This window comes from Anolis carolinensis, unplaced genomic scaffold (assembly GCF_035594765.1).
Source record: "Anolis carolinensis isolate JA03-04 unplaced genomic scaffold, rAnoCar3.1.pri scaffold_15, whole genome shotgun sequence".
In the NCBI taxonomy this organism is placed as follows: domain Eukaryota; kingdom Metazoa; phylum Chordata; class Lepidosauria; order Squamata; family Dactyloidae; genus Anolis; species Anolis carolinensis.
The window spans coordinates 1,608,803-1,626,591 of record NW_026943826.1 but is presented as its reverse complement, the minus strand read 5'-3'; the positions used below and the strand labels follow the sequence as shown (position 1 = coordinate 1,626,591).

Genomic DNA, 17,789 nt, shown 5'->3' with positions numbered 1-17,789 from the left:
GAGTGTCCTCCCTCCGCCAAGCACCCGGTTTAGGGAAGCCCGGGCACGCTGCTTCCTAACAACACGCGCTGGGCTTCTCCAAAGGCCCGGGTGCTTACAGGAGGGAAGAGTTTCCTCCCTCCGGCAAGCGCCTGGTTTAGGGAAGCCCGGGCATGTTGCTTCCTAACAACACGTGCTGGGCTTCTCCAACGACCCGGGTGCTTACCGGAGGGATGAGTTTCCTCCCTCTGGCAAGCACCCGGTTTAGGGAAGCCTGGGCATGTTGCTTCCTAACAACACGCGCTGGGCTTCTCCAACGACCCGGGTGCTTACCGGAGGGATGAGTTTCCTCCCTCTGGCAAGCACCCGGTTTAGGGAAGCCTGGGCATGTTGCTTCCTAACAACACGCGCTGGGCTTCTCCAACGACCCGGGTGCTTACCGGAGGGATGAGTTTCCTCCCTCTGGCAAGAACCCGGTTTAGGGAAGCCTGGGCATGTTGCTTCCTAACAACACGCGCTGGGCTTCTCCAACGACCCGGGTGCTTACCGGAGGGATGAGTTTCCTCCCTCTGGCAAGCACCCGGTTTAGGGAAGCCTGGGCATGTTGCTTCCTAACAACACGCGCTGGGCTTCTCCAACGACCCGGGTGCTTACCGGAGGGATGAGTTTCCTCCCTCTGGCAAGCACCCGGTTTAGGGAAGCCTGGGCATGTTGCTTCCTAACAACACGTGCTGGGCTTCTCCAACGACCCGGGTGCTTACTGGAGGGAAGAGTGTCCTCCCTCTGGCAAGAGCCTGGTTTAGGGAAGCCCAGGGCGTGTTGCTTTCTATCCGACGTGCCCAGCCTGGCACGTCAATAATAAGGTATGTTGGATAACTGGAAGTTGGATAACCGGAACTCTACTGTATTTTATTAATTCCGCTTTTTTTTTGCAAGAAGGGCAACTGGGGATATTGCAACAAGTCGTAGCTACAACAAGTCAGGTTTTAAAAGCAAGCAATGTGTTCAGGCTGTGATTTGTGGAAAGTAAAAAACACAATGCCATGAGAAGCCGGTATCCAACGAGCGGCATTGTTCCTTGCCACAACCCGCAAATACAATCATGTTGCATATTACGCTTCGGATATAACGCTCCCACCGGCTGCATCTACTGTTAAACCACATTGTGCGTGTGCCTGCGCTCTAAGCCAATTCGGGCCCCATTATCACGGCCGCGAGTGTGGTCTCGTAAAGCAAAACGCATGCACGAGAGGGAGAAAGGCAGCCAAACCGAGGCCTGTAAAGCAATGGCTAGAGGGGGGAAGAGTTTGAAAAAGCGGTAAATATTTATAATGGAGTGGAAATCCAAGAGAATAAGCTGCCCGCGAACGGCAGCTTAATTTTTTCCACTCGCTCATGCTCTGGGTGGGGTTTAATATACTTTCCAGGAAAGCGGCCAAGCATTACCATGCTAGTTAACTTTAAGAAAATACATTTCCGGGACACGTGTCGGGTTTTGGAAAACAAAGAAGGGGATAGGAACACCATTCTGGCCACACACTGGACGCTTGTGGTCCCCAAAATGCAAGGTTTGTTTTTTCGGAGTTTGAAAAATATGCAGAATACGCGGATACAGAGGCCCATCACAGGCCCTGAATTGTGGCTATCCGTTTTTGGATCCAAACATTGCTATTCCACAAAGAAAGTTGGCTCAATAAGGTTCACTGAATGAACCAAATTGAGCTTCTTTGAGTTGACCACAAAAGTGACTTCTCCCTTCCCAAAAAGGCTCAGAAATTGTATATTAAGCGCAGAATATATTGCAAAGGACGCCGATATAAGTAAGCAATTCTCCAACCGGACATGAGATTTGTCCCAAATCCTTCAATGACTTTCCTCCTCGACATCCCAAGAAGTCATAATCCAAACATGACAAGCATAGAATGATTTCAAATGATGAAAACACAGAAAAGCTTTCAAAACAGTTGAAGAAATATTAAAATGCGTCCCATTCAACCTGGCAAGGATGCCCTAGGTAGAAAGTGGTCAGGCTTTTAAGCTGCAAGGCTATTCAGTGCAATTCAAGTTGACGAAACAATGATTCCGCTACAAAGGAAGAAGCCAGGATTCACAGCAGCTCTTTGATTGAGGGTGCTACTCCAGCTACTCCAGAAAACGGCCAGGCTTTGAGGCTGCAAGGCTATTCACTGCTCTTCCACCTGGCCAACAAAGGATTCCCAGAAGCCAAAGTAACGCGTGGCCGGGCAAAGCTAGTACATATATATGACAATATATCCAGTTTTCTTCTCTTGATAGAGACTTACACTAAAGGCAGTACAGAATTAAATTTTTCGTTTCGCCAGCTTGAATTGCACTGAATAGCCTTGCAGCTTCAAAGCCTGGCCGCTTTCTACCTAGGGCATCCTTGCTAGGCCAGGTTGAATGGGACGGAGTAGCCTCATGGCTTCCAAGCCTGGGGGTTTCCTCACCTGGGGGAAATCTTGCTTGGCCAGGTTGAAAAGCACTGAATAGCCTTGCTGCTTGCAAGCCTGGCCGCTTTCTCCCTTGCGGAATCCTTGGTTGGCCAGGTTGAATAGCAATTAATAGTCTTGGTGCAGCAGGTATGAATGCTGCAAATAGGCACCTTGATTAGTATTTCAGCTTCAAAGCCTGGGGGAATCCTTGGTTGGGAGGTGTTAGCTGGCCCTGATTGTTTCCTGCCTGGAATTCCCCATTTCCCGTCTTTCAGAGTGTTGCTCTTTATTGACTGTCCTGGTTTTAGAGATTATATTGTTCTGTATTATTATACCACAGTCATTATTACATATTATAGTTATATTATCTGCTTAAAACAGGATTATATGAGGCCGCTTCTACACAGCTGTATAAAATCCACACTGGACTGGATTACATGGCAGTGTGGACTCAAGATAATCCAGTTCAAAGCAGATACTGTGGATTATCTGCCTTGGCATTCTGGGTAATATAGCTGTGTGGGCGGGCCTTGTGTCTACACTGCCATATAATCCAGTTCAAATCAGATAATCTGAATTTTATAGGCAGTGTGGATGAGGCCTAAATCCACTCTGCCTGTGCCCTGGGTGCCATTTTGGCTGAGGGAGTTGCTAGGATATGAAGGGGGCGGGGCCTAAAGGCAGCGGAGCCTACCTTTCTAACTGGCAGTTAGGGGGAGAAAGGCTCTTCCTCATCGTCTGTAATCTATATTTATAAAAATGTAATGTGTCGTTTTATTATGGAGTAAACAACAAAACCACTGAACCCAATCACACCAAATTTGGCCACAAAAGTCATAGTAATCCAGTCTATGTCTTTCAATAAAAAACCTAGGGGGAAAAAGCCAAATTACAGAGCCTTTCTTTCTTTCTTTTTCTAGGTTTTTTATTGAAAGACATAGACTAGATGTATGTCTTTTGTGGTCAAATTTGGTGTGATTGGGTTGAGTGGTTTTGTTGTTTACTCCATAATAAAACAACACATTACATTTTTATAAATATAGACTAGCTGTGCCCGGCCACGCGTTGCTGTGGCGAAGTCTGGTGGTATGGGAAATAAAGTATTGAGGAATTGGTGGTAGTTAAGGTAAAGGTTTTACCTTACATTAAGTCCATTATAAATGGGTGATATAGCTGTGTGGAAGGGCCTTGAGTCTACACTGCCATATAATCCAATTAAAATCAGATAATCTGTATTTTATAGGCAGTGTGGAAGAGGCCTAAGTGAGGCCTAAGTCTGCCTGTCCCATGGGCTGAGTAGGTTGCTAGGAGACCAAGTGGGCAGAGCTTAGCCTTCTAACTGGCAGCAATTGGATAAAAACTATTATTCATCTCCCTCTAATTAGGACTTTATTTTTGTTTTGTTTTTGTTGTATGAACGCAGAGGTATGGATGACGGGTTGTGCTTCCAAGTTTAGTGTTTCTGGGATGTGTAGTTTTGTTGTTTTGTCTTAGGCCGAAATTTCATTACCCTTTTATATATATATTAGCTGTGCCCGGCCACGCGTTGCTGTGGCAAAGTGGTGGTGGTATTGGTTAAAAATTGTTGTGGAATTTTTATTTGTCGTTATTTGTATTTTTAAATTAATTTTATTGTAACTTATCTTTTTTATGTATTATATTTTATTATTTTGTTGTATTATTTTTAGTTATTTTGTTATTATAGTATTTTATTGTATTAATTTGTTAGTGTTTTTAATTATTTTAGTGTTTTTTATTGTATTACAGTAGAGTCTCACTTATCCAACACTTGCTTATCCAACGTTCTGGATTATCCAACGCATTTTTGTAGTCAATGTTTTCAATATATCGTGATATTTTGGTGCTGAATTGGTAAATACAGTAATTACTACATAGCATTACTGCGTGTTGAACTATTTTTTCTGTCAAATTTCTTGTCTAACATGATGTTTTGGTGCTTAATTTGTAAAATCATAACCTACTTTGATGTTTAATAGGCTTTTTCTTAATCCCTCCTTATTATCCAAGATATTCGCTTATCCAACGTTCTGCCGGCCCGTTTACGTTGGATAAGCGAGACTCTACTGTATTTGTATTTATTTTATTTTTATTCTTTTATTAACACTGGGCTGAGTGGATTGCTAGGAGACCAAGTGGGCAGAGCTTAGCCTTCCAACTGGCAGCAATTGGATAAAAACAATCATTTCTCTCCTTCTAATTAGGACTTTATTTTTCTGTTCTTTTTGTTGTAGGAACCTAGGGGCAAGGATGGTGGGTTGTGTTGCCAAATTTCTAGGTTCTGGGGCTTGTACTTTAGTGGGAGGAACAGACACCATTACTCCTTTATATATATACTAGCTGTGCCCGGCCACGCGTTGCTGTGGCAAAGTGGTGGTGGTATTGGTTAAAAATTGTTGTGGAATTTTTATTTGACTTTGTTTGCATTTTTTATTAATTTTATTGTAACTTATCTTTTTTATTTATTATATTTTATTATTTTGTTGTATTATTTTTAGTTATTTTGATATAGTATTTTATTGTATTAATTTTTTAGTGTTTTTATTATTTTTTATTGTATTATTTGTATTTATTTTATTTTTTATTCTTTTATTAACACTGGGCTGAGTGGGTTGCTAGGAGACCAAGTGGGCAGAGCTTAGCCTTCTAAGTGGCAGCAATTGGATAAAAACAATTATTTCTCTCGCTCTAATTAGGACTTTATTTTTCTTTGCTTTTTGTTGTATCAACCTAGAGGCGTGGATGATGGGTTGTGTTGTCAAATTTCGAGGTTGGTGGGCCTGTAGTTTTGTTGTTTTGTGGGTCGCCATGATGCCATCACTCTTTTATATATATAGATATATTACAAAATATAGAAAGCATGGCACATTGCCTGTTGTGGGTTTTGGCCTTTTTTTGGGGTGTTGTGATTGTATTTTTGTGTGATTGTGTTGTATCTTACTGGAGGCAGGGATGATGGATTGTGTTGCCAATTTTAGAGTTTGGTGGGTGTTGGGTTTTGTTGTTTTGTGAGTTGCCGTGATGCCAAAAGCCTTTTATATATATAGATATAGATGTGTGCGTGGAAGTGTGTATGTTGGCTGGTATGTTGGTACCACTGAAGGGATACCTCTTTGAGTTCAAATCCCTTAATTATTTTAAGTTGGATAATGAAAAGTATGCGTTCCAAAGTTTATTACAGATTCATCAGCCGTTTGAAGCCTTTGTCATAAAACCCAACAAACATACATGCTTTGACGTTTATACGGAAATAAAATCATTGATCGAATCGACCTGTGACACTCGGACCACCCTGAAATAGGAGACCAGTCCCTGAAAGATTGCAATGAATAGCACTATTTGGGATCGGGCTGCCAAAAGAACCCGAATGAGTGGCAACGTTTTGCAGTGTGCAAGGCAGACAAAAGGGAAGACAAATTGGGCAAACAAGGCTTCCGTATCAGCGGCGGATGTCAAACAAGGGCCCCCTTGTCCTCCCCGAAATGCTAATCTGGATGGGGTCAGTCGGCCAGGTACAACCAGGACCGAGTTTTAATTAAAACACAAAGCGAACGGCGGGAAATCGGACACCGTGCCGAGCAGCCGGCCTGTTCGGAAGTCGGGATGCCGACAATGGGGCAAATTGAACTTTCCAAGAAGTGGGGCAGAATCAGGGCGGGTTTGAGTCCTGCCAAAAGAATGAGACCTTTAGAAATTTAAGCCAAAGAGGAAATTCAGCGGAACATCCTCCTCCAAACTTGAAACTTGTAGTTGCCTGAAGCCTCCTCCCGACTTATAGAAAAAACATCAGAAATCAATATTTTCTCTGCCTTCGGGGTAAGTAGTGCATGATACAAGGGAAGGCTCTGTTTACAAAGGGATCGATCGATCGGTGAGCGTCCCGCTTGCCAACCGAGAAAGAACAGAGCGTCTCTTGCGTCTCCAGCCGCTTCAATTAGCCAAAGTGCTTCTTGCATCTGGTTGCAACAGATACCTTCCCAAGCAATGCCTTGGCTGGGAGGCAAAAATCAAAAGCAATCTCAATGCAAGAGTCAAGATGTCACCATTACAATGAGAGGTTGGATTTGCAACTGATCCTCCCTCAGTGGCCGCCTTTTTGCTAGAAATCCGCACTCTGAGCCTGTTGTCTGGTGATTATGTGGAAAAGGGAATAGTGGTAGTTAAAGTGAATAAACTGAATAGTGGTAGTTAAAGTGAATGAAGTGAACTGTGATCGCTAAAGAGCACATTCTAAGGATTATTTCTGGGTTTGATTTATTAAAATACTCCCATCCACTCTTGCAAGATGTCACGCCCTCCCATCGGCAGTACTGGAAGGGAGGCACCGGAAGACCCCTGCTCCAGAGAGACTATGTCCTTGTGAGTCTGGCCATATCGAAACAATCGAGCACGTGCTCCTCCAGTGTATGTTTTATAGAGATATTAGAATCAATTTCATCACTCCTTGGCTTTTAAAACATCCGGGCCACACTGAAAGATACTACACCTCTCTGCTGCTCTGACTCCTGTTCTGCAATAACCTATAGTGTCGCCAGGTTCTGTGCAGCAGCAATTTCCATCAGACGGACAGGGCCTGTAGCCAGAGCAATCTGTTATAACTGAAATACTGCAAATGCTCCCTCTATCCCCCTCCAGAGCCTCTTAGTGGATTGATATTTACTATTAGCTGACCGTGCTAATAGTCTGCTTTTAATTTGTTTTTATTATAGCATGTTTTCAACTTGTTCTTTTATCTGACTTTTATGGGAACTGCGATTCCCCTTTTCGAGCACCTGTGCCCATTTCCATATATTCTGGTCATAGACCGTAATAAATAGCTGATTCTGATTCTACTCCCATCCAAACCCAAGTAACGATGGTGGAGGCATTACTTTTCATTCAACCCTCGTATAAAAGGGGGTGATGGACGTCGCAATTTCCCATCTCCTCGCCATCGCCCAACCCTGCCCTAGAGGAAACCTCTTTCTTCCAAAACAAGGTTTCAAGGCCCAGAAGAAGCCCCAAACTGGCACGGTTTGCTCTTGATGGGCCTTTCCAAAGACTCTGGTCCTCATTTGAATTCTTACAGGACGGACGTCAGTGAAAAACAAGAGGCGGCTCATGTTTTGGGTGGCTGAGAGAGAAATACTTGCGGATCTGACCCAAGGCTCCTATTAACAACAAGCAACGCTGGCACCTCACCCACGAGATTTCTGCCACGTTCGGCCGGCATCTAATAAAACTTAATTCCTAATTCTACTGAGTCATCTGGCAGGCTTTTAGATATTTCCTCTTGCAACGGAATAACAGGCTGTCGGGTTCTCTTCTCCCAGTTGTGCTGTGGGTCAGTCTTCCACCAGAAGAAAGCACCAAGACACACGCTGGTAGATTCCAACAGGTTTTATTGTACCAGAATCTTCTCTGTAGCCCATTTATATAGGGGCTCTCACATACCAGAGGGTAATTGAGGTTTTATGGCTGACATCTGTTCTTTGTCAGCGCTTGCTCTGTGTCCGGAGCTGTCAAAGATCAGAGATCATGACATCATTATTGTACAGAATACCAGAATCTTCTCTGTAGCCCATTTATATAGGGGCTCTCACATACCAGAGGGTAATTGAGGTTTTATGGCTGGCCCGTTTTATGGCTGGCATCTGTTCTTTGTCAGCACTTGCTCTGTGTCCGGAGATGTCAAAGATCGGAGATCATGACAGGGACCCATCACACGTCAATCTGCTCAAATAGCACAGTTCAAGATTCATTGTCGTAGTCGTAACAGAAGAAGTGATTATAATATAATAACAATATGTAATACATGTTTGTTAGGTTCTCTTCTTCCAGTTGTGCTGTGGGTAAGTCTTCCACCAGAAGAAAGCACCAAGACACACGCTGGTAGATTCCAACAGGTTTTATTGTACAGAATACCAGAATCTTCTCTGTAGCCCATTTATATAGGGGCTCTCACATACCAGAGGGTAACTGAGGTTTTATGGCTGGCATCTGTTCTTTGTCAGCGCTTGCTCTGTGTCTGGAGATGTCGAAGATCGGAGATTATGACACATTTCCATTTTGTGTTACACCAGTGGTTCTCAACCTGTGGCTCCCCGGGGGTTTTTGCCTACAACTCCCAGAACTACCGGTCATTAGGATTTCTGGGAGTTGAAGGCCACATCTGGGGACCCACAGGTTGAGACTAAAGAACAAATCCAGAAGTGGCATGAAAGGTCCAAGATGTTGGAGATTTGTTGCCAAAACAGGGCTAAGTCTTCCAGGCATACTATCTCAACCAGCCTTGTGGTCTCCCGATATCAAACTATATATCCCATCATCCTCAATCTGGAGCCCCCAGGGGTGTTAAAGTGATGAGCTGCTGAACTTGAGGACCAAAAGGTTGCAGGTTCAAATGCGGGGAGCAGAGTGAGTGCCTGCTGTTAGCCCCAGCTTCTGCCAACCTAGCAGTACAAAAACATGTAAATGTGAGCAGATCAATAGGTACCGCTCCGGTGGGAAGGTAAATGCACTCCATGCAGTCATGCCAGTGGCCACAAGACCTTGGAGGTGTCTATGGACAACGCCGGCTCTTCGGCTTAGAAATGGAGATGAGCACCAACCCCCAGTGTGTGAGTAGATCAATAGGTACTGCTCTGGCGGGAAGGTAAACGCGCTCCATGCAGTCATGCCAGTGGCCACATGACCTTGGAGGTGTCTACGGACAACGCCGGCTCTTTGGCTTAGAAATGGAGATGAGCACCAACCCCCAGTGTGTGAGTAGATCAATAGGTACTGCTCTGGCGGGAAGGTAAACGCGCTCCATGCAGTCATGCCAGTGGCCACATGACCTTGGAGGTGTCTATGGACAATGCCGGCTCTTCGGCTTAGAAATGGAGATGAGCACCAACCCCCAGAGTGTGAGTAGATCAATAGGTACTGCTCTGGCGGGAAGGTAAACGCGCTCCATGCAGTCATGCCAGTGGCCACATGACCTTGGAGGTGTCTATGGACAATGCCGGCTCTTCGGCTTAGAAATGGAGATGAGCACCAACCCCCAGAGTGTGAGTAGATCAATAGGTACTGCTCTGGCGGGAAGGTAAACGCGCTCCATGCAGTCATGCCAGTGGCCACATGACCTTGGAGGTGTCTATGGACAATGCCGGCTCTTCGGCTTAGAAATGGAGATGAGCACCAACCCCCAGAGTGTGAGTAGATCAATAGGTACTGCTCTGGCGGGAAGGTAAACGCGCTCCATGCAGTCATGCCAGTGGCCACATGACCTTGGAGGTGTCTATGGACAATGCCGGCTCTTCGGCTTAGAAATGGAGATGAGCACCAACCCCCAGAGTGTGAGTAGATCAATAGGTACTGCTCTGGCGGGAAGGTAAACGCGCTCCATGCAGTCATGCCAGTGGCCACATGACCTTGGAGGTGTCTATGGACAACGCCGGTTCTTCGGCTTAGAAATGGAGATGAGCACCAACCCCCAGAGTCAGACATGACTGGACTTAATGCAGTAGAGTCTCACCTTACAATGAGACTGAATAGAGCTCCCAATATCAATAACTATCTTCTATCAGTCTCAACAAAAACAAGAATTACGAAGGTTGCAGTGTAACAAATTCCAGAGAGCAGTATGCCTTTCCGATTTTTAAAAAAATGGATCTGGATTGCCTTCCATTAGTAAACAAAAGCTTATTAATGGACATAAGGGGCAGACATAACATCCTAGATTTACCCAACTTTGAAAACAGATGATAAAATATTTGAATCTAGCACAGTTCACTGAAATAGTGTTGGGACAGAGATAAAGTTTTGGATTCTCAGGTCTTTTTCAAGATTGAACATAAAGTTGCTGATTAAAACATGGCCCGATTTTACACTGGCTGCAGGGACGGACGTGTCGTTTCTCTGAAAAAAAGAAAGGTCCTAAAACGAGTTCCGAATGCCTTGATTGTAATCTCCTCTAAGCCAGAGACATTTCCATTTACAGCCGCGCTTATCGAGTGGAAAACGGGCCGCGCTTCGCTGTGCCAAGGCCGCTCGTTCCGGCCAATAACTTTCAATTTGGAGCCGCCGCAGCTGCTCTCGGCACGAAGGACCGCGAGCGAAACCCCGCTGTGCCTTTGGGAAAGGACGCCAAGTTCAAACCCTGTTATCTGGACCTTTCACCATCATCAGGGACAACCTGCCGTGGTTAAACCTGAACACGCTGTTTCCTGGAATCTTCGGGGGTCAATGGTGTGACCTCAAACTTTGGATTAAGGGTCCCCAATCTACAGCCCACGGGCCACATGCGGCCCATCGAAGCCATTTATCCGGCCCCCACGGCACAAAGGCAGAATGGCCCAAGGGCTCTCTTCCAACCCTCTTTATTATTATTATTATTATACTAATAATAATTATTATTGTTGTTGATACACAGCAAACGAGATATATATGCTGGATTTCGTATCACAAAATCACAAGTCGGACACTTCCCAAGTTGTTGCTGCTATTATTATTATTATTATTATTTTATTATGACACAGCAAACAAGATAGATATGCTGGATTTCGTATCACAAAATCACAAGTCGGACACTTCCCAAGTTGTTGCTGCTATTATTATTATTATTATTATTATTATTATTATTATTATTATTTTATCATGACACAGCAAACAAGATAGATATGCTGGATTTCGTATCTCAAAATCACAAGTCGGACACTTCCCAAGTTGTTGCTGCTATTATTATTATTATTATTATTATTATTATTTTATTATGACACAGCAAACAAGATAGATATGCTGGATTTCGTATCACAAAATCACAAGTCGGACACTTCCCAAGTTGTTGCTGCTATTATTATTATTATTATTATTATTTTATTATGACACAGCAAACAAGATAGATATGCTGGATTTCGTATCACAAAATCACAAGTCGAACACTTCCCAAGTTGTTGCTATTATTATTATTATTATTATTATTATTATTATTATTATTATTATTATTTTATTATGACACAGCAAACAAGATAGATATGCTGGATTTCGTATCACAAAATCACAAGTCGGACACTTCCCAAGTTGTTGCTGCTATTATTATTATTATTATTATTTTATTATGACACAGCAAACAAGATAGATATGCTGGATTTCGTATCACAAAATCACAAGTCGGACACTTCCCAAGTTGTTGCTGCTATTATTATTATTATTATTATTATTATTATTATTATTATTATTATTATTTTATTATGACACAGCAAACAAGATAGATATGCTGGATTTCGTATCACAAAATCACAAGTCGGACACTTCCCAAGTTGTTGCTATTATTATTATTATTATTATTATTATTATTATTATTATTATTATTATTTTATTATGACACAGCAAACAAGATAGATATGCTGGATTTCGTATCACAAAATCACAAGTCGGACACTTCCCAAGTGTCTAGGACTGTGTGTTGCATTTTCGGATGATGCGAGGCTGGGTGGGCATCTGTCCGGGGTGCTTTGCTTGTGCTTTTGGTGCACAAAGGCAGAAGGGGGTTGGACTAAATGGCCCAAGGGGTCTCTTCCAACCCTCTTTCTTCTTCTTCTTAATAATAATAATAATAATAATAATAAGGCTGGGGGGCCATCTGTCAAAGGTGCTTTGCTTGTGCTTTTGGTCCGCAAAGGCAGAAGGGGGTGGACTAAATGGCCCAAGGAGCATCTTCCAACTCTCATTATTATTATTATTATCATCATCATCATCATCATCAATGAGTTCATGTTCACAAAATATTGTAAGTTCTCTACAAATCCTTGTAATTCCCTCCTTAGAAAAAACATTCACTTGAATCTACAAGGGGATGAACTTCAATTATATATAATTTGAATAATAGGTATCGCTCCGGTGAGAAGGTAAATGCACTCCATGCAGTCATGCCAGTGGCCACAAGACCTTGGAGGTGTCTATGGACAACGCCGGCTCTTCGGCTTAGAAATGGAGATGAGCACCAACCCCCAGTGTGTGAGTAGATCAATAGGTACTGCTCTGGCGGGAAGGTAAACGCGCTCCATGCGGACATGTCAGTGGCCACATGACCTTGGAGGTGTCTACGGACAACGCCGGCTCTTCGGCTTAGAAATGGAGATGAGCACCAACCCCCAGAGTCAGACATGACTGGACTTAACGTCAGGGGAAACCTTTACCTTTACAGTGATATTTAGATATCTGTTCATTTGTATATATTTTATACACAGCCATGCTAACGTATCCACAGATCGAAAAGTCCGGTATCCAAGACGTGATGTCCAGCCATGCCTGGGCTTCAGTCTGGCCCTCTTCCACCCGCAGAAAGTGCCCTAATTTACTCAATTATCCCGAAAGCGCTCCTCCGCTGCCTGTTCCCACTGCCATGTCCTCCCTCCGGCCCCTTCCCCAATAATTGGTAATTAGACTCGGTGCCAAGGCCGATTGCCGGCACCCGCGGCCGGGCGCCTTTCAGGGAGGCCCTGAGTGACAAGGGCTCTAATGAGTGGTAATTACGGCCCCCAAAAAAGCAGCCACAGATGTGGCCAGGCAGGCACGCCGCCCTCCGCTAATGAACGAGGAAGCCTTCTGAGGAGAGGACGACGGGGGCAGTGACCCCGAAAGAGCCTCCACTCGCTTCCCGGGATCTCCGGGCCCTGGCTTCCACGTTCAAGTTGGGCATTGACAGAATCCCACTGGACAGAGGGGGCCCAGGGGTGGGGTCTGGTGTTAAGCGGCTTAGAAGAGGCCTCCGCCTTCAGGTTCAACAAGTTCAGGCCCAGATGCAGGATTTACGGAGAGAAAACAACCCACCTGGAAGAGATTCGAACCTTCCATTTCTGCTTCATTTGTCAAACACCCCCCCCCCCCTCCAATTAAAAGAACTGCACAGCTACCAGTTTTTTTTCTGGACACAATTGAAGGTGCTGGCGTTTGTCAGAGTATTTGCAGCGCAGCAGTAGTTGGATGGAAGCAGTGGAACGCAGAACGAAGAGACACTCAGAGACATTGGTAAAACTATTTACAAAGTTTTTCTGTATGCAGCAGTAATCAACACAAACAGACTTGCAGACAACAGACGAACACAGGACTGCTCTGTTCTCCAACAGAACTTGACTCGAACTCTAGGCAGGCAGAACTCAACTGAACTGACACCATCGTTATGCACAAACACTTGTGTCTGGATACTCCCTAGTTCCAGCCACACATCAAGGTCATCATAGTAGAGTTGCGCAGCGGAAGCGTGCTGGGCCCATAACCAAATTGTCAGAGTATTTGCAGCGCAGCAGTAGTTGGATGGAAGCAGTGGAACGCAGAACGAAGAGACACTCAAGAGACACTGGTAAAACTATTTACAAAGTTTTACTGTATACAGCAATAATCAACACCAACAGACTTGCAGACAACAGACGAACACAGGACTGCTCTGTTCTCCAACAGAACTTGACTCGAACTCTAGGCAGACAGAACTCAACTGAACTGATGCCATCGTTATGCACAAATACTTGTGTTTGGATACTCCCTAGTTCAAACAGGTTGTGCTTCATTGAATTCTGGCAGGTTGTTGCCCTTCTCTACAAAGAGATTTGTTAACATGCCACAGTTAGAAGCCGGGCTTTGTTGTTAGCTTTAGGATCCTTGTCAATTTAAAAAGGATAGCATGTTATGCCCTTGGCTGATTTCTTCAGCCTGATAACAATAATGACTTGTCAAAGGCTTTCATGGCTTGCTGTGAGCTTCCTAGACTGTATGGCCGCGTTCCAGAAGCATTCCCTCCTAATGCTTTGCCCACATCTCCTGACATTTCACCCTCTCTCAGCCCGGTCATAGCAAATTTCTACATGGAATACTTTGAGAAACAAACCCTAGAAACGGCAACAAAAAACCCACTGTATGGTTCAGATATGTGGATGATACCTTCACCATTTGGAACTATGGAAGAGAAGAGCTCAACAGGTTCCTGGGCTGCCTCAACAGCATCCACTCAAACAATGGTGAAGGTATCATCCACATATCTGAAATGTCAGGAAATGTGGGCAAAGCATTTGGATGGAATGCTTCTGGAAACTCACAGCAAACCAGTGATTCCGGCCATGAAAGCCTTTGACAAGTTATTATTGTTATCAGGCTGAGGAAATCAGCCAAGGACATAACATGCTATCATTTTTAAATTGACAAGGATCCTAAAGCTAACAACAAAGCCCGGCTTCTAACTGTGGCATGTTAACAAATCTCTTTGTAGAGAAGGGCAACAACCTGGTAGAATTCAATGAAGCACAACCTGTATGAACTAGGGAGTATCCAGACACAAGTGTTTGTGCATAACAATTGCATCACTTCAGTTGAGTTCTGTCTATGGGTTTTTTTCTCGAAGTGACACACTATCCAAGTCATGCTAGGTATTTTTGGTGAATTTTGACACACCAAGTGCAAACTTGTTTTACTGTCACGTGCAAAGCTAAACAATCTCTGTGTCGATGGATGGCTAGTAAACCCAAAGACATAACCAGAATCCTCTGTACTCACCAAATCAATCAGGTCACTGAGGTTTTTCTCAATCTGTTGGGGAGGCAGACGCCTCATCAAATCCAAGGCACAATCCAGCTGCTGGTCACTCTGCGAGAAAAACAGGAAAGAAAAAAACCAACAGTTAGTCACATGCAAAACACAGAATGGCATCTTATTATTATTATTATTATTATTATTATTATTATTACTATTACCCCACTTTATCTCCCTCGAAGAGGACTCAAAGCAGCTTAACATAAAAGCATCAGCATAAACGTTTAAAATATACAATCATACGAACATTAAAACAGGATTAAATATAAACAGTATTTTAAAAAATTCCCAGTTAAAAACATTAAAAATTCAAAGGGAAAACCACAGCATCTGCACATTAGAAGGGGCCCAAAATCTACATGGGAAAGACAAGATAGATACTATTGTCAGTGTTATTGTCTATGTACTTACCATGTACTGTATATACTCGAGTATAAGCCTAGTTTTTCAGCCCTTTTTTAAAGACTGCAAAAGCCCCCCTCGGCTTATACTCGGGTGAGGGTCCTGGTTGGCTTATATTTGGGTCAGCTTATACTCGAGAATATATGGTACATTTATTATTTGTCTCTATTATTATTGGTATTATTATATTTATTATTTTTCTCTATTATTATTGGTATTATTACATTTATTATTTTTCTCTATTATTGTTGCTACTATTACATTTATTTTACTCTATTTTTATTATTGTTATTATTATTAATACATTTATTATTCCACTCTGATCTTATTCCTATTATTATTACATTTATTATTTTTCTCTGTTATTGTTGCTACTATTACATTTATTTTACTCTATTTTTATTATTATTATTAATACATTTATTATTTCACTCTGATCTTCTTATTATTATTGTATTTATTATTTTACTCTATTTATTATTACATGTACAGTAGAGTCTCACTTATCCAACATAAACGGGCCGGCAGAATGTTGGATAAGCGAATATGTTGGATAATAAGGAGAGATTAAGGAAAAGCCTATTAAACATCAAATTAGGTTATGATTTTACAAATTAAACACCAAAACATCATGTTTTACAACAAATTTGACAGAAAAAGTAATTCAATATGCAGTAATGCTATGTAGTAATTACTGTATTTATGAATTTAGCAACAAAATATCACGATATATTGAAAACATTGACTACAAAAATGCGTTGGATAATCCAGAACGTTGGATAAGCAAGTGTTGGATAAGTGAGACTCTACTGTATTCTTTTCCTGTATTTATTATTATTATTACATGTATTATTTTACTCTATTATTCTTAAAAGGATACATAAGCACATTTACATTGAAGAAGATGAGAATAATGATTTGATTAGAGTTGGACAATCTTATTTTAAATTTGAGTTTTATGTAAATATTCAAAAACATTAAACCTACTGATGCCTCAATTAATGTAATTTTATTGGTATCTATTTTTATTTCTGAAATTTACCACCCTCGGCTTATACTGGAGTCAATGGAAAACCCAGGTTTTTTTGTGGTAAAATTAGGTGTCTCAGCTTATATTCAAGTATATATGGTATATAACCCAGGAACAAAAATAGTGTTACGTAGTGTTGGTTAACTACCCCTCCCTGATGACTTCTACATATTTTGCACTTTGGACCAGATCCGTGAATTCAACTCATGTTTTTAATACCTATTTTGTATGCTGACCTTTTATGACTGTTTTTATCAATTTTGTTGTCTTTATTGTTGATTGATTTGTTTTATTGCATTGTTCGCTTTTATATTGTTATGTCAGGGCATGGCCCCATGTAAGCCGCCCCGAATCCCTTCGGGGAGATGGGGCGGGGTATAAGAATAAAGTTGTTGTTGTTGTTGTTGTTGTTGTTGTTACTACCACTGGTACTACTACTACTACACATTCCTCTCTTAAACAAGTCTCAAAGTAGCTCCCAATACTAAAAGAAATACAAATCACAACTTAAAACCTACAACATATAAACATCAGAATGTAATTAAACACAGAATTGTCCAAAAGCCAATTAATTGAAATCATATGATATTTTGAAAAAGCATTGGCTTTGGCCAAGAAGAGGCAAAGCACACTGTGGGGAGTCAAGAGTGGAATTTGTGTGTGTGTGTTACTCTCTCAGAGAAGTAAAGAAATAAGCAAAGAAATGGAACACGATCCAAGGCATCAGCACTTCCTCCTCCGAAAAATGCCAGCCACGCAGGCAGCCTGGGAACCGGCTCTTTGGTGTGAATTCCTCCCCGGTCACCGCAAGTGAAGGAGCCAGAGATGGTGCTAAGGCAGTAGAGACATCGGACCTTAAACCGATCGGCTCTTAAAATGCATTCGGGGAGCCTTCCGGAACAACTCGCAACAGGCCTGCAAAGGCCCAAAATCCACTTCACCCCTCAGGCCAGGGGTCCCCAAAACTTTTTAAACACGTCCTTCAGACCATTGGAGAGCCAGACTATAGTTTTTTTTAAAAAACTATGAACATATTCCTATGCACACTGCACATATTTTATTTTGGAGTAAAAAAAAACATTATGGGAATAAATACAGCCTCAATGTTAATAATAATAATAATAATAATAATAATAATAATAAAGCACAAGCAAAGCACCCCTGACAGATGGCCACCCAGCCTCAATGTTAATCATCGTTATCATCATCATCATAAAAATAATGAGGAAGGTTGGAAGAGACCCCTTGGGCGATTTGGTCCAATGCCCTTCTGCCTTTGTGCACCAAAAGCACAAGCAAAGCACCCCTGACAGATGGCCACCCAGCCTCATTATTATTATTATTATTTTATTATGACACAGCAA

At 42.5% G+C, this 17,789-nt stretch overlaps 1 protein-coding gene across 2 annotated transcripts in view; it reads right to left on the bottom strand.

The window, feature by feature from the left end:
- The window catches only part of capzb (capping actin protein of muscle Z-line subunit beta), a 92,430-nt gene that overhangs the window by 38,200 nt on the left and 36,441 nt on the right, over positions 1 to 17,789 (bottom strand). For both annotated transcript variants that reach the window (XM_062965586.1, XM_062965587.1), the window contains exon 2: positions 14,958 to 15,047. In XM_062965586.1, the coding sequence (XP_062821656.1) occupies positions 14,958 to 15,047 (90 nt within the window). The remainder of the gene's footprint in view (positions 1 to 14,957; positions 15,048 to 17,789) is intronic.